The sequence below is a fragment of the Alnus glutinosa genome, chromosome 6 (genome assembly GCF_958979055.1).
Source record: "Alnus glutinosa chromosome 6, dhAlnGlut1.1, whole genome shotgun sequence".
NCBI classification, from domain to species: domain Eukaryota; kingdom Viridiplantae; phylum Streptophyta; class Magnoliopsida; order Fagales; family Betulaceae; genus Alnus; species Alnus glutinosa.
This window is the reverse complement of record NC_084891.1, coordinates 6,112,677-6,130,318: the sequence shown is the minus strand read 5'-3', so window position 1 is coordinate 6,130,318 and position 17,642 is coordinate 6,112,677. Positions and strand designations below refer to the sequence as shown.

The 17,642-nt window shown below is 39.6% G+C and overlaps 1 protein-coding gene across 3 annotated transcripts; it reads right to left on the bottom strand.

Moving 5' to 3' along the window:
• Positions 1 to 423: 423 nt before the first annotated feature.
• Positions 424 to 17,182, bottom strand: LOC133870895 (uncharacterized). Of its 3 annotated transcripts, none has more exons than XM_062308164.1 (5): positions 16,942 to 17,179; positions 14,255 to 16,792; positions 2,727 to 4,499; positions 1,572 to 1,827; positions 424 to 1,475 (listed from the first exon to the last, which is right to left on the bottom strand). In XM_062308164.1, the coding sequence occupies exons 2-5, from the start codon at positions 16,706 to 16,708 to the stop codon at positions 898 to 900; spliced, it is 5,061 nt and encodes a 1,686-aa protein (XP_062164148.1). In that variant the 5' UTR covers positions 16,709 to 16,792; positions 16,942 to 17,179; the 3' UTR covers positions 424 to 897. The 3 variants fall into 3 exon arrangements, with proteins under 3 accessions (XP_062164148.1, XP_062164149.1, XP_062164150.1); XM_062308165.1 differs by having other exon boundaries at positions 14,255 to 16,775; XM_062308166.1 differs by having other exon boundaries at positions 1,329 to 1,471; positions 16,942 to 17,182.
• Positions 17,183 to 17,642: the final 460 nt, after the last annotated feature.

Sequence of the window (17,642 nt, the reverse complement as noted above, 5' to 3'; positions counted from 1 at the left end):
TATTAACAGTTTGACCGCAACTACCCTCAAACTTTCACTAAATTTACTTTTGAGAGACCATGATCATGATAGAAAAACAAGCTGGTTATGGATTCGGATGAAATTTTATGTTTTACAGTTAAGACTTGGCCAAGTAATTGATGAATTTACCTTTGACTAAAGCTCCGTACCATTTTTTTTTTATCTTCTTTTTAGAATGTAAGATAAATCACTGATTAATTTTAATCTAATCAATTTAAAAAAAAAAATTAGTACGTAGCATTTCTCTTCATATCTTCTGCATTAGACATTTTCTCCAGCCTCACAAAACGGGCATCATGCCATACCATAAACATATCAATCAAAGAGTTAAAAGGATTTTTGGCATGATCACGATATATCTTATCTAGTAAATGCCCAAGTGTTTAATTAGACAGGAAAGAGTGATTCACTCGCTCATACAGTGTTGTATTATTTGCACCAACTGCTCCTTTAATTATCGAACACTTAAACTGAGGTCATGGGTGGAAAAAACCCAAGCAGAAAAAAGAAAAAGGGGAAGGGGAAGGGGGAGGAGGGGAAAAAATTTCTGTACAAAGACTTGGCAGCCAAAATTCCATAAACCCCTATACCTGCAGGATCAGTACAAACAATTGCACTGAGCCGAATAGAATTCATGCTGGCAAAAAAACTGGTGGGAGGAACTCGGAAATCACATTGTTGAAGCAACAACTCCTCTTTCACTTCTCACAGCTTCATGTTGGGAAGATCATTATTCTGTGAAGAATAATGACAAAGGGTCACCACCACTGAAGAAGTATAAACCAGATCGATTCCAGTAAAAACAACGTAAACAGCAGGCTTCAGGAATTGGTGACTTAATTTCCAGCCCTTCATCTAAGATCTCATTTGGCCATTCTACCCATCACCAGTTAAATCCTCGGAAGAAGCTTTCATAGCTTCAGCAGTCATAAGAGCAACCACAGCCTTGTGAATGGCTAGATCCGCTCTGTAAAGTAACCGCTGAGCCTTCTCTCTCTTGAGCTTAGCCATGTTAACAGCATGCTGAGCAGCACCAGATGCATCACGCAACCTGAACTCATCAAGATCAGAGCCATCCAACTGGTCAAGGCCATGCCTCTGAGACCCATCTAAGTGATAATGCTGCTGTATTGGCCACTCAGATGGTCCTAAATTCCATCGATGAACCCCATTTCTCTTGTCCATCATTTTCTGATTGTATGATATCACCATCTGCTGGTCATTCGGAGATACAAACGTCCCAAATTTCTTTGACTTATTTCTCTGAAGTTTTGGGATATGATTCCTATCAAACCCATCAGTGCTCATGGAGAAAACCCCTCTGCTGCCCGCATCCCGCGGCGAAAACATCCTTGGTGATGCCTGTGGCAAAGGGGAATCATCAAAAGATTCATAGCTGTGGCCCGGGTATACAACCTTGTCATCCGCAAAAGCAAACCCATTCAATCTTCTTCCTGAGGCAACAGATAAAACCAAATTAAGAAAGAGGTTCACAAAGAGAATGAGTCAAAATAATAATAGTAAATATGTGCAAGTATAACAACAGTTACCAAAAGCAAGAAAACCATCCTGATCTCCGACAATGGCATTGCTATGCCCAGAAACTGAAAATTTCCTCTGCGACCTTTGTTTTGACCCCTTGTTGGGAACTTCCAATCCCCGTGGTTTCATACAGAAAGCAAACATGGGGGGCTTTTCAATTGGTGCAGCCTTCTCCTGACATCCAATGGGGAGGTTGGTATTGATTTTGGTCATAGCCAGCTCCCATTCCTTCACTTGTTGTTGATACCTTTCCCAAAGCGGAGGCTGAAAAACAACAAAATGAGCTTTGCAATACGGTGAAGGGAAAAAACAAAAACAAAAACAAAAGAAACAAAAACAAAACAAAACAAAACCAGCATGCAGATCACACATACATAAGCAAAATAACCAGGACTTGGAAGTAATCACATGCCAAGTCAAATCCTAACAAAAGCAGATGATCCCCCAAATTAACAATAAATCACTTAACTTTGTACACCTATTAAGAGTAAGAGAAATTCATAGATGTGAAAACAAGACCTACCAGACAACATTAGGGTAAGGAATATGACAAGCAAAAAAAAATTGATTATTTCTTTTTCAAATTGCATATCAATAGAAACCCAGAAAATACATTCCTCCCAAACCTTCAATAGATGTTCAAATCAAATTTCCTCTCTTCTTTTATCTTCTTTTCAGCAAATTTCATGCTCATCTTACACAACATAAGCCCCTCAGCTTCCATGAGTGTTTGAATACTCCAAATAATTACTTCAGATGATTTTAGTACCAAATGGATCCCTGCATAGTTTAAACTTTAATCTTAGGGAGTATTTCTGCTTTTGGAAATTTTCTCAAATATTAGTGGCTTTTATTTTACTTTATTTCATTTTGTCAATGTACACAAACGTGTGTGGGTGTGTGAGAGTGTGTTACACATACATCTGTATGTACTCCTTTTTTCCTTTTCTTTTTTGTTTAACAAAACCCAAGAAGAAGGGTAAAACATTGCAAAACAGTCATCAAATGAAAGTAAATAAAATCAGCATCATCACAGCAGAAGCCAGAGTCCTTTGATAATTCATGTGCACTACCACCTAGGGTAAGACGTCCCACTAAATTAGCTTATGTCAGATAGTACCAAAAAATAATCACAAATGATAAGAAAGTGATTCAGGAGATACCTGAAGATGTCGGACTAGAGGCGTACCCTTCTTCTGCCTTTTTTGCCGCCAATACTCATAAATGGTTTTGATTACATCCATGGGCCCATCTCCATCCATGAGGTCCTCTATTTCATCAGATGTGAACTGATCACACTCTTGAGCATATGCAGCCTTCTCAAACATGTCCATTGTCCTTTCAAACATCTCCTCAGTGATATTCCCCAAGCTGCAGTTGTCAATTTCAGAGGAACTTGGACTGTTGAAAATCCACTGCTCATCATCACTGTCCATGTCATATAATACACGCGATGGATTCAAAGCTATCTCAGTATCCGTTTCAACCTGCCGCAAGTACTTAGAACTGCGAACAAATGCTACTTCTGTTCCACTATCATCATTTTCCTCTGTCAAGCGAACCCCAGGAATGGGAATGTTTTTAATGGAAGCAGCACGAATATTTCGATTATGACATTCTTCATGCATCTCCTTGAAAAGAGCCCAGTGACTCCTATCTGGAAACTCCAAGGTCCAATCTTTACCTCCTTTCCACATCATGGCATGAGTGTAACGGTTTGTTGAACCAGGCTGCAAAAACTGATGTGCCTTGTATGAATACTTTGTAATTCCTGAAATTTTTACAGCAAGCTTCCACTCATTATGATCAAAAAGCTCTAATACAACTCGTGCCCCACATTCTCTCCACCCTTTGTCACCAAGTGTGATCAACACATTTGCATCACAAGATAACAACTCCAAATTTTTTTGAGAGCCTCTAGAAACATCTGATGATCTCTTCTCATTAGCCCTCCTAATACGTTTGTTAAAAAATGCTTTCTGGTGATGACTTCTATGCTTTGAGTTAACATCGAAACCTCCAAGTGGCAACGAGTATGAAACCTGAGTTCGTGGCTTTTTAGGTCCATTGCCAAAACCATTTTGGAAGATGTCAGCCTTCCCATCTAACCAACCATGCGAGGGGTATCCAAATGATGACAAATTATTTTTATTTCGATGCCATGTACTCCTGGGAGCAGTGGGGTTGGGGCTGGGGATGATGCCACCACTCATATTCCAAGACAGATCTGTAGAATGTTGGGCACTGTGTAATTCCCCATCCTCAGAATGTTGAGCACTGTGTAACTCCCCATCCTCGGGCTTCTCAAATTTATTAAATGGTGGAATTTCAATACTGAGGCCATTCAGAAAAGAATGGGAACTGGTATCAGCCTTATCTCTGTCTACTGAAGGTCTTTGCAACAAAGCACATTGTTCTGACTCTGAATGGTGGCTTTGCCACTTCTGCACCTGGACAGTAGCATCAGTCCCAACCTTTTCAGAATCCTGGAAAACCGCAGAAGTTCCAGCAACACTAAGATCAACATCTTTGTACTTCAAGGAGGACTTCATCCAATCTCTGTCCCCTGATTTAGCACAAGAAAGCCAGCCATCAAAAGCAGTATCCTTAGACAAGGACCTCAAATTATTCCCAACAGCATCCTTAGTGCAGTCCTCCGCACTAGAATAGTCGTCCACCCTGAAACTTGCAGAGTTCCCTAAATTCTCTACAGAATCATGGTCCCGGAAACTGATATGAGTCACACTATATTCCATAAGCAGCTTCAGATGCAAACTAAGAAAGAAAGTAGGTGCAGCAGCAAAACAAAGAGCAAATGGAGGAAGTTTCCCGTGCATCTCATTGGAATTAGATGAAGGCTGACTGACATTCACATAGGTGCAATCTCTGGCAAGACCCATGACATTTATGCCCTGCCTAGAACTCTTCAATAATCCCTGGTGGGTGGAAAGACTTATAGAAGTTAATACAAATCATAAACCACATTAAAGAAAAGTACCCAAACTTAGATGCATAACAAGGCCATATCAACAAAGATAATACTAGTCTCTTTGATTTATTATCAAGCTTACTTGCACTCTACCTGCTGCAGAAGAAGAGATCATTTGAAATTAAATGCATAAAGAGAAAAGGCAATAGATAGCATTAGCGTTTGCAATCTTTGACACAACCCGCGAACCTAACATGAACACGATGCGAAATTAGAGTTGTGGTTTAGTGAAATTGGGTTTGGGTAAAACCAGGTCAACCTGATTAAATCCGATTCATATAAACATTTCAATTTCATATCAACCCGCTTAACCTACAATTGACCTGCATAACTCAAATAATTACATTATTATTTTACCCTTAAAGACCTGAAGTATATAACACTACATTTTATGAAAGCTAATCCCCCCTCCCCCCCCCCCCCCCCCCCAAAACCCACCAAAAGAACATCTACAATCTGCCTCGAAAATCCTAAAAATCAGCGACTCTGGCTGGTGAGAACTGCCTTTTGAAATAGAACTGACCGTACAGATCAGCGCACCAACTTTGCCCCATAAACCAAGCAAAACTCTCATCGTTGACCTCATGGCCAAGCCCCCATGCCGCCTTCCTCTTCCCTCGCCACAAAGCCCATGCCGTCGAGAATACCGGGGTAGAGAATCTAGATTGTGTTTTAAGTTGATTTTGGTTTATGGGTAATGAGTAACTCAGCCTAATGTTGTTTCAGGCAGTTAAGTAATGATGTTTTCATGAGCTAAAAAATTTAGGGTTCTATTTATTTGGTTTATGCTTTGTTGTCAACCAGACATAGATAGAATAGTTTATACTTGCAGTAGGGGTAAATTAACAAGTCTATTCATGAACCCGCTCGAGATCAGCTTGGATAAACTCGACTTGGACTCAATTTATTTAATATATGAGTCGTTTGCGGGAACAAAATTACGCTCAATTATTAAACGAAACATACTCGTATAAACTTGACTCAACTCAGCTAACGCTTTGAACATAGCTCGTATAAGCTCGACTCGACTCGTTAGCTTGTTCATATATATAGTGCTTCCTCTTGAATACTTTCTATTTACTTAGGAGCATCTTACGCTTTTAATGGTATGTGTCAATTACTTATCAATATATATATATATATATAAGCATAAATAATATCCTACATAAATATGAGATTGCAGAGTATTTAAGTATTTTTTTTTTTATAAGTAAGAAAATTTCATTAAAAAAGCGTAAGGCGCCCCTAAGTACACAGGAAGTATACACAGGGACAACTCAGCTAGCCCACATAAAAAACCCACAGAAAACTACAAACCCACAACTCCCAAAACCCACAAGAGACCCAAAATACAAAAGAAGCCCCCAACAAACACCATCAAACACCCAAAATACAATAGAAACCCCCCAACAAACACCCAAGATACAATAGAACCCCCATAATTCAATAAAACCCAAGCAGAGTACAAGTATTAACATACTAGTTAGCTTTTTTTTTTACAAGTAATAGAAGATTTTATAAAAAAAAGCGTAAGGCGCCCCTAAGTACACAAGAAGTATACAGGAGCTACTAAAACAGCCTACAACAAGAAAAGAAAACCCAACTACCCTCAATCCCAAAACCTTCGGGAGGCCCCAAAGCTACACTATGTGCGCCTTGCATTTCCTAAGTAGGGAGGACACGCTAGAATCATCGTAGTTGATGGAGCTTTACCAGATTCAACACCTCCCTCCTACCTTTGGTCTTTGGACGCGTTGCCTTAACTCACCGATAGAAGTCCTCTTCAATGGCTTCCAAAATCGCCAAGGACATATCTATATCCTCATCACTATCCCACTCCCAATCCAAGTCCAATTCGGTAAAACACCCAAAAGGTAAAATACTATAGTTAATAAACTAACATATTATATTTAGTTAATATATTCTAAGCAACTATAATTAACTATTGTGAGTATACTAAATAGTTAATATACTATTAGCTAGTTATAACATATTTAACTATATGTTAATATGGTAGTGGATATTTTCTTGCACTCTTAGATATATTGGATCGAACCATCTACAGTATCTTGATGCTGGGTTTTGATAGGGGTTTCCAAGGGAACTCTCGTCGGTATGGAAACAGCGTTTTTTCCTCTCCTAGCATTCTAGGCTTCCAGAGGATGGAGCGGTGCTTCTCTGTGGAAGCCAAACGCTTCTCCATTTCGGTGAAATCTGAAGTGGCGGATTTACGCTTGAAGGAGAGGAGAAAGGGGTTCTGTGGGATCATTTTTTTGGGTCTTCAAAGTCCTATTTGGTTGCTGGAAATCGTCGAAGAGGCTGCGAAGCTTTCAATGAAGGACTTTGTTAAGTATTTTCGGGAGGATGTTAAGGTTTTGATGGTTAGAGGGGGAGAGAACAAGTCTGACCGCTACTTAGAGGTGTTGGTATTCGCTGAGGGTGGTCGGAAAGAGGCTATTTGGCTCCCAGAAGGCCGTAAAGGTGGAGGGTGGACTCGGTTTGCGAGTGAGCTGCGGAAGATGACATCCTTCCTTGTCTCCAAGGATCGGGTGATGGGTCCTGAGTCGTTCACTTCGAAATGGCTGGGTGCGTCTTCTAGTCGGCAGATGGGTCTCCTTCCTACGCGGCCGTAGTTCGGGGGGTAGATGATTCTCTCGTCAAGCATGCAGGGATGCAACGCTCAATTGATGAGCCGAGTGGGTTGGATTTGCTCCCGGAGTCGTGCTCTAGGGTGGTCGATGAAGGAAGGAGGGCGGTGAATTGCTTTGACCTGGAGGAGCAACCGCACGGATCGCCGGAGAATTCCTCTTCACACGGCTTGCCGCTTGATCCGTTGGTTAAGGGTCTGAGTCCTCGTCCGCTAGGTAAGAAGAAGATTCACTGTGCTCACTCTACACGAGGCATGTCTTCACTTTTGAATTTGAGATTGTATGGGTGGATACGCAAGCTTGTCAGCTCTACTTGGGCTTTGGGCCGGGTTATTCGGAAGCATTTGGGCCGTTTTGCTAGGTTCGGTTTGGGCCCTAAGTGCAAAGGGTTCCGTTTGGGTCGATTTTTGCAGAAACCTTATCTGAGACACATTTTTAGAGTCCCTTTTCAGTCGGTTATCTCTGAGGATGAGGGTCCGGTGTCGACGGCCGATCTTGGGCGTTCTTCTTAGCTGGAGTTATCGTCGCCTACAGTTTATGGGTTGGTTCCGGGGCGACAGGGACAAAACGACCCGTCGACGGCCGATCGTGGACGATTTTCTCAGTGGGAGACTTCATCGCCGTCAGTTTCTGGGATGATTCCGGGCTCGTCTCCTGTTCCAATTTCGGCCTCTATGCCTAGTTGTTCAAATCTTGTCGTTTTATCTCAGGAGGACACTGTCGAGCCGTCCCTTCCTTTCTCCTTCCCTCCTTCGCTGGTTGCTCAAACGTCTTCGGCGAATCCCCTTGTTGGGTCTGGTTTTTTCGATGGACATGGCCTTGATGTTGCCACCGTGCCTTGTTGCTCTGGGTTTGTCCCTCCTCCTCTCACAGGGACGGCCGAGATGGGTGAGAGAATTCGCTCTTCTCTCCCTGTGTTGCAGCCTTTTAAGCCTTTCCAGCGTTATTACCGAAAAGCTAGGGATTTCAGGGAAAGTCAAGTGAAGTGGAACGATGGGCTTCTTGCTGATTCCATGGAAGCTTCGAAGAAGACTGGCGGCTTTTGTAATAAGGCTTCGGTTGTAGAGCCTTATTCTAAGGAAGATTCTGCAGCTCCCCCTTTGAAGTCTTCTGCAGATACGACGAGCAATGAGAAGAAGGTAGTGAGCAATGGGAAGAAGGGCTTCCTTCGGAAAGGATTTCTCAACCGGAGGCCGTCTGTGTTGGCCCCTTCTACCAATTCCTCCTTGCCTTTTGAGTTGGCCCTATCTTCGACTCCAGAGGACAAGGAAGTTGGTATTGTGAGGGACAGCGACATTACCAAGTATCAACAGTGGCCGGTTGGGTTCGATCAGTCTGAGGAGGCCGTGGTGCGGGAGCAAGATGAAGAGTCTTGGGATGGGGTGCCAATGGTTTGGGAGATGGATGATGGTCTTGATGTGGAGTCGTTGGCAATTCACGATGCTATTTTAGAGGATTTTTTTCGAGATCGTTTGGCAGCTCGCAAAAAGACTAAAGGCAAGAGGGAGCTTTTGAATTTGAAAAGCTCCGTTAACTATAGAGATGTGAGCACTCCCTCAAGACGCCGAAAGGATAGGATCCCTTGACGTAGGATTGTGTTCTCCTTGGTGGATTTTGTGGTCTTGGGCTGTTCGGTTTGTAGGGTTTGTTTGATGGGTTTGTTTGGGCTACTTTAGGTTCTTTTGGGTTCTTCTTTTGGCTAGCTTTTAGTTGCTTCTATGTATACTTCCGGTGTACTCAGGGGCGCCTTACGCTTTTAAATAAAACTTTTATTACTTATCAAAAAAAAAAGTTAATATAGTAGTGACTTGGTGTATATTAACTATATTATTAACTAGTTAGTCAATATACTGACATATTAAATAGTTAACATACTAACATATTAACATAGTATACTAAATAGTTAATATACTATTAATTAGTATGTTGATATGCTAACACAACTAGTTAGTTAATATGTTAGTGTACATGTTAACTAACTAGTTAACTATATGCATTGTGCAATATACTAGCATCTTAACTAGTTAGTTATCCTAGTAAAGTAGTAAAGTATATGACTATATACTAAGATATAACATATGGTTAACTATAGTGTATAACATGCTTACATATTATATACTTATACGACAATTAATTAGTTAACCTCCCTTCCCATTCCCCTTGTATATGGTCTATAGTTATATTATAATAACAAATGATTATGTATAGACTACAGTTATCAGTGTTGTAATTGATGAAAACAATTGAGAAGGAAAGGCTGAGGAAGTTAAAACATTGATTTGTCATTGGGAACATATATATCCTAGTTATTTATGCATACATATTAACTATAGACTATAATCATATATTAATCACTTATTTTTTTTTTATAAATAATTGTAATTTAGTTCATTAAAAGCGCAAAGAGACGCAACCCTTATACACGGGAAAAATACAAAAGAGCCCTTAAATGGGACGAGAAGAGAATAAATTTAAAAAGTCTACAAAAGTAAAATCATATACTTAAGTAACCTATGTAGATATATATATATATATATATATATATATATATATATATATATATATATATATATATATATATATATATATATATATATATTTTTTATAAGTAATAACCTGGTTTTATAATATATGATATATGATTTCTAGTGCTTACATTTTTATTTTTTTGTGACCAATCATGAAAAGTTTTTATTTAAAACAAAAGGCACCCCTACGTACACAAGAAGTATACAACAGAAAACACCTACCTAACTAGAACGAGCAACCCCCCCCCCCCCCCCCAAAAAAAAAAAAAGCACAAACCCCACCCCTAAAGACCCATAACACCACCAAACGCCCACACAAAGCGCTCAACACTAAAAAAACGTGAGCCTTGCCTTTTCCACAATTAGAAGACGCGCTTTTAGCATCATAGTTAATGGAGCATTCTTAATTCTTAGCTCCCTGCTACCTTTAAAGCTAGAGAGAAAAGCCAAATCCTCCCAACGATGATTCTCTTCAAGGGCTATCAAGAGAGCCAAAGTATACTCCTCAGACCCATACACGATATCCCCACAACAGAACTAATATCCTTAACATAAAGCAGAGCCCAATCCGAGTACCCGGAATCTCCCAACACGAAAGAAGGATAGATACCCAAAGGAGAATCTCCATCCACCCCATCCAAGAGACATAGCACAACTTCCCCCATCTTTCCCGTTCTCTCCCATATGTTGTTTGCCTCCCTTATCCCTCACACCAAAGCTGCTAATGAGTCCTGGGTACAAGCCAAACCTGTTGGCAAAAGTTCACGTCCCTTATCCATCGCAACCAAAGCCGCCAGCCAAAACTAACCTATCGACAAGTCCTGGATATCACCTCCCTTGTCCCTCACAACCAAAGCCGCCAACGAGACTGACCTACCGTCTAGTCAAGCACAATCCCAGCCCAGCCCAACGCTTTCAACGAAGGCTAAAAAACACCATCAACCGCCGACGAATACTCTGGGTAACCACCATCCATGGCGGAGGGAGACAGATAGCCTCAACCTGCAATAGTGCCCGAGATTGCAAGACTCAGGATAAAGCCGACAATGGACTTGCACGACCCAGCCCGTAGCTTCACTCCTTTCTTGAGATTACTGGACGTGATGGCTTGGATGGCTTACATAACTGTTGGGTAAGGTTAGAACCGTTAGGCTTGGAATCTTCTAAGCACACCTTAGGAGACCTAATGTTAGAACTGCTGGGCTTGGAATCCGGGCAAAAGGTTATGACACACACACACACACACACACACACACACACACACACACATACTATAGTAACTATTATATAATGTGTATAATAGTTTGTATACTAGTTGTAGCTACTCATATACTTAAGTAACCTATATAAATAAATAACATATAGTATATAACTATAACTCTATAATTACACTTAATACATTTATATACAGTATATAACTATGTAAATATTCTATATTTTTTTTTTTAAAAAAAAAATTATTATTATTATTTTATGTTCATTTCTATTACGGGTTCTCTTGTATACAATTAATTTAATTTTGTATGCAATTAATACACTGATATGTATGCAAGCATGAATTATGTAATTAACAATAATATATTTATACTACTATACACACTATAATTGATATTATGTATGTATACAATTAATATACAATATGTTATATACTTATCACATATTGTTTAGATTAATATATTTTATACATTATATTAATTATACTATATGTAATTATTATGTTATTCATTATAATATATTATTCACATGAATTATATATGCTAACTTAACTATATTAAATTATTAATTATATAGCACAATCACTATAAGTATGTATACCACTATAAAATTATTTGCACAATTGCATTTAGGTTTTATAAATGTTTTTTTTTTAAGTAAAGTATATTGCAAAAAAAGCGCAGAGGGACGCAACTCAAAGTACACAGGATGAATACATGATACCCCTAATTCAAAAAGAAAGAAAAACACAAATCTAAAATATCAGAATGAGAACACTCAGACATAGACTATAGCGTCACTCTCTACATAAACAAGGTTTGTATCACCAACTTCTTCAAGTTAATCGAACCAGTCTCACAATCTTCAAAACTGTGTGCATTCCGTTCCTTCCATAGACCCCATATCAAACACAGCGGAGAAATAAATATATAAAACAATAATGAGTAATTCCTCCAAAGTAATTAATTTGTTTTTTTTTTTTTGATAAGTAATTAATTTGTTAATTTGTTACGAAGTAATTAATTTGTTACAAAGAATTTTTCTTGGATTGTCTACAGGAAATTAATTCTGAATGTATTGTGTTTGTTAGGAGTTCTAACTGTTTGAGCGGCCAATGATTTAAACTCCAAAATTAAAAAGCTAAGGGTGCACCATGTGCTACATACAATGGTCAGCTAAGGCTAACGGCACACCATGTGGCAACTGGGCAAGCAAACACTGTTTTCATGTGATTCACACATATTAAAAGCCCTTCACAACCATTTCTTAAGCTGGCCTAAAGATTCTTTTGCAGTATTTTCTCTACAAACTTTTTTTTTTTGATAAGTAAGAAAATTTCATTAAAAAAGTGTAAGGCGCCCCTAAGTACACAGGAAGTATACACAGGAGCAACCCAGCTAGCCCACATGAAAAACCCAAAAGAAACTACATACCCACAACACCCAAAACCCACATGAAACCCAAGATACAATAGAAACCCTCCAACAAACACCCAAACTTATGCAAGGACAATGTATAATTGTGTAATTTTTGGCAGCGATTATTTCAAAAAGCAAAGAGACATGCCCTTTTTTCCTGAGCAGCAGAAGAGTCGTGCCTTGGAAAAAGACGATTGTAGCAAAAACTAGAAACTTGGGCCTACACCATCCATTGTTAACTACAAATTGACACGTAGTGCTAGTTCCAATAACGAGGTGAATCCCTTGGCCAGAAAAGCACTCCTTGAATGCTTTCCAAGTTTCAACCCGTGAATTAACTTCCTTAGCACACCTAATGTGGTTCCCAATGTCCAAATCAATGCTTTTTGTCTGAGCTCCCAACTTTCTGTCTTCCAAAACCCCTCGAGACTTTCTATTTTCTAGAGCTCGCAAACCTTCTTTCCCTCCAAAATCATCCCAATCTCAGCTTCTATCTTCACAAAAACCCTAATTTCGGACAGTTTTCTTCAATATTTCTTCATTACTACCCGTTATTTCTTCAATCTAACCCCATAAATACTCAGATACATGACATTCATCGCAAGTGGGTCATTCACATCAAGCGGATCACCCACAAGAAGGTCACAGGTCCACCGTCAACATCAGCATCAACCACTCCAAGGTGGTCATCACCAAGCTCCACCTCGACAAGGACCACATGTCCCTGCTTGACCGCAAGGCCAAAGGCTATGCCACCGTCGACAATGACAAGGGCTACAAGTTCACTGCTGACAATATCACGCAGACTGTCGATGAATTTAGTGAAACAGTTTTACTGGGGTTATAAAAGTTGTCTTTTTTATTTGTAGTATTATTTTAGTTAGATTGTTTTGTCCCTACAGTTTTCTTCAATTTTTCTTCATTTGTTGTCAGTGGTGGTACTACGATGATGAGTACTTTGGAATGTTTTAGAATGTTATGTTGGGGCTGAATATTTTGATACTTGGATTTTGTGGTTTTAACCAATTCAATGTTCCTAAGTTATCTCGAAATAATTTATTTTATTGGTTTGGCTTATGATTTTACAACTAGGTTCTTTTCTTTTTCTTTTTCTTTTTCTTTTTTTTTCTTTTTTTTTTTTGGGGGGGGGGGGGGGGGGGGGGGGGGGGGTGGGGTGGGGGGGGTGGGGGGGCAGGCTAGAACCCAAGCTAATCGAGTACTCGATAAGGGCTCAGCTTAGTATCCTGCCAAGTTCAAGCTCAAGGTCGACCTTGACAGGGTGCTTGGTGAGCCGAGTTCAAACAGTTGTTCAAAACTCCACTCAAGTCTAAACCAAGTTTGAACAACCATGTGGTTTAACCAAGCCAAGTCCGAAAATCCAAAATCCAATACTCATCTCAACTCGACTCAAATACAACCCTACTTGCTGGTGAGTTACTTTAGTTTACTTGGAATTTGATGCTTGATTTAACGAATATGTTATTTTTTGATTCCCGATTGATTCCTCATTATTTACCATAAATTATATTCAGAAGAAGATTTTTATTTTTAAAAAAAAAAAAGGATATAAAGAAGGTTTAGATCTAATAATTTTGCGGGTTGATGGATTATGCGGGTCATCCATTTAGTTAAACAAGTCATGTTAAAGTTGAGGAGTTTGACCTAATTAATTAAATAATTTGTGTGCAGATCAACCCATATAGTCGTATACCTAAGACTCGACACAACACGAATCCACCTAACGCATAAACCCCAATTGCCACCGCTACTCCTAAGTTATAAATCAAGCATAGAGGTAATTAACTACTTAAAGAGGAAAGGGGCATATTGTTGGAAAAATAAGCACAACCCACAAACCAAATTCAAGAAACGTAGGAAAAGCAAAAGAAATACCTTGACAGAGGAGGGCTGCCCACAAGCAGAAGTGATAGGTAACTGATTTCTTCCGTTTTGAAATGCATGAATATTGTCATAAGAGCATTCTGACAGAGGTAGTTGCCTGGTAAGCAAACAATGCCTCTTAAGTTTACAATCTAGGTACACCCACTTCGAATTCTTCAATTCAGAGAAGTTGTAGAATGCAAACACAAGCTGCTTCCTAAGATCTCGAACACATGAGAATTTGAACCTAATTGAAGTTACTGGCAATTGTGAGTCTACATATTTCCCCTGTTCCTTAGGTCGATAAAATACTCTCAGGACCAGAAAAACAAAGGCTACAACCTGCGTGAAGCAACCTTCAAACAAGAGAAATCTCAATCCAACTACATTATCAATGAAAAGCATCTCCAAATGAACCTTTGGCCACACGATCATCACCATACCATGTTGAAGCAGTAACATAGCTCGGAAAAACCAAAAGTTCTCTGCTCCAAATGAGTCATTCAGGACCAACCGCACTGGAAAGTTCAACTCAAACCTGATTTTCCCTGATTTTATCAATGAAAAAGAAAAATCTAATGACCCAACATTGTCAGTTGACCACAAAGGCAAATCCGAGTCCAACCTTACAAGCGAAACATCATGCTCTTCAAAATCCCCAATTTCATCAACAATATGGCAAGAAGCAACAGAACCAGATGCACTTCTACAAACAGGATGGTTCTTAGATACATGAGATAATTCTGGGCCTGTCTTACGGAACCGCCGCCTAAAATAAACAATAGGCAGCTTGCCCTCTTCAAGGCAGGTAGTGCCAATGGCAGACCTCTCTAGCCTTACAGAGTCGGTTAATCTGTCTGGCAATTCAGACTTACTAGATAACTTACTTTTATCCTTATCCCTTCTCAACAAACCCTTGTCCAGACAACCATGTAGATCAACAACTTCATCAGACAAACCTGCTGACAAAGACTGCAAAGATGCACCAGATGTTTTGTGTTTCTTTGCAGCACATGAAGGAGATGATTTGATCCGAAGAGTAGATCGAGCCAACCATGAGATGATGGGTTCTGAGTCCATATAGCTGCCTAAACAACTATCATCCTCAGCAGTAAAGTCTCTATTTTCCTTTTTTCTGTTGATCTTCAAGCTTCTTTTTCCCTCATCAACACTTCTATTTCTCATAGCTGATTTTTTCCTCCCTGCCTTACCAGGAACTTCACCAGGGAGCAGCAAAAGTTTGAACCTCTCATTTTGGAGGTTAATCCATTCTTCATCACGATCATCATATTTGACATGATGAAGCTTCCCTTCTTTGTCATACTCATTCACGACACCATAATACCAACTCTGGTCCAGAGGCCAAAAGACCTTGATTCTCCGGTTCAATACCCAATAAGGATCCAAGTCCCTAAAGACGATTTCATAAAAGTGGCGCCTTTTCCTTGAGTGTCCCTTTTCTTTGTGCTGAACCCTTGGTCTCAGTACTCTCAGAGCAGCGTCAACTGATGCAGATTCTGACCCAGATAAAGACTTAGACCCCCGACCAACAAAATCCCGACCTGAAGATAACCAAAAAGACAACCCATTTGCAGATTGCAATGCAGAAGCCTTGCTGTTTGAAGAAAACCCAGTACAGCTTGGATCAAACCGTGATGATAGCATCCTCGCTGCATTCTCTTCAAGATTCTCTTCATCGTCTTCTCGCGAATCATCGGATATCCTAGAAGAATTATCAACCAAAGGTGCAGCCTCCTCCACTACACTTTTACTACCCAGTGCCAAATCCTTCCTTTTTCTACGATTTCTTTGAGACTTCTTCAAAGACAAATTACCATTGTTTGCAACCAAATGGCCAGCAGGCCCTTCTTCTTCCTTCAAGTGCCCAGACAAATTTGACTCACTATTTCTATTTTCCTTAAATTCATCAAAACCTTTCGTTCGTTTAACTTTTGAAGACTCAACCTGGGTGCCTGAACCCTCAGGACTTAACTTGGCTATCTGATCAACAAGAGCCACTTTACTACTAGACTTGCCCACCGGCTTCAACGCTTGACCACCTTCAAATTTTTTCCGCCCCACAAAACCCCGCTTACGCTTCGGAATCCGAAAGGCATTATCATTTATACTGAGCGAGACAGTATAGCCGTTCAATTTCTGATTCAAACCCGACTTCGACTCCTTTGTATCGTGGGAACTAGAACTCAGCCGACTGCTATAAACATCATCCACACTCTTTATGCTTCTATCATTAACGTTTTTGAGAGTACTAAGAGACACCTCTTTCCTACTCTTCTTCTTCTTGTTCCTCCTTTCATCGCCGTTCTCAGAACTACCATTCTTCCTCTTCAAATTCTTATCCTGACTCTCTTTCGTTAGCCTATATTGATACAAACTATTAAGATCCAACGATCTAGATTTTTTGGGAATTTCAGCGCCATCAGAGTTTTCTACTCTGTTTTCCATCAACCTTTCCTCACTCCAAACACCCAAACCGAAAACCACCAATTTTCACATTCCATCATACATGCCCCTACGCATTTTTCAGATCTGTCACACCAAAAGTCACAAAAAAAATCCCCCAGAACGACACAAAAATAAACGATCAAACCCCATTCCCACGAATTCAGATCCATTGTCAACAAAATCGAACAAATTAACCATAAATTTATAAAATGAAATGAAATTCACATACGTACCTGAACCAACATGTAGCGGAAAAAACCGATTCCTCGCAAAATCGTGAAGATCACGAACAATAAACATATATTAGGCTTTGAATCTGGCCTTCTGATTTGAAACCCTAATGGAATCGTCGATTTACGAAATTAATTTTCGATAATTTTGATATTTTTGTTCCTTCTGTTTTTTTAGCGCGATAGAGGGTACGAGAGCTAGGGTTTCTTTTGATTCTTCGAAAGTAAGGGTTTAGATCGAAAATGACAAAAGAAAATAAAGTAAATGAAAATAAAAATAGAATGAAATATATGCGCGGCTCAGATTGTGCTACGTGGCTAACTACACGCCGCCAGATTCGGAGGTTGTGGCGGGGAATTGATCGGGCTGATTTAGGCCCTAGGATTAATAAATTTTGGGGCAAACGCGAGGGATCTAAACGGTGGGTACTGGGTCTTATTCTACGTGGACGGCCGAGATTCGAAACTATTTTAGAAGATGTGAGATAGTTAAAGCAACACGATTTTGGTAAATTAGCATATTGAACAATAAAAAAGGTTCATTTAACTTTTCCATTTAATCGCTATTAAATGGACCCTGATTATCTATGATATATCGTAAATGCCATTGGCCTGCCTTTTTGAGTTCTGAGGCGCGATAAACGAATGATAGAGTTGCTACAATGCTTTCACTCAAAAAATTAAAAAGAGACTTACAAAAAAAA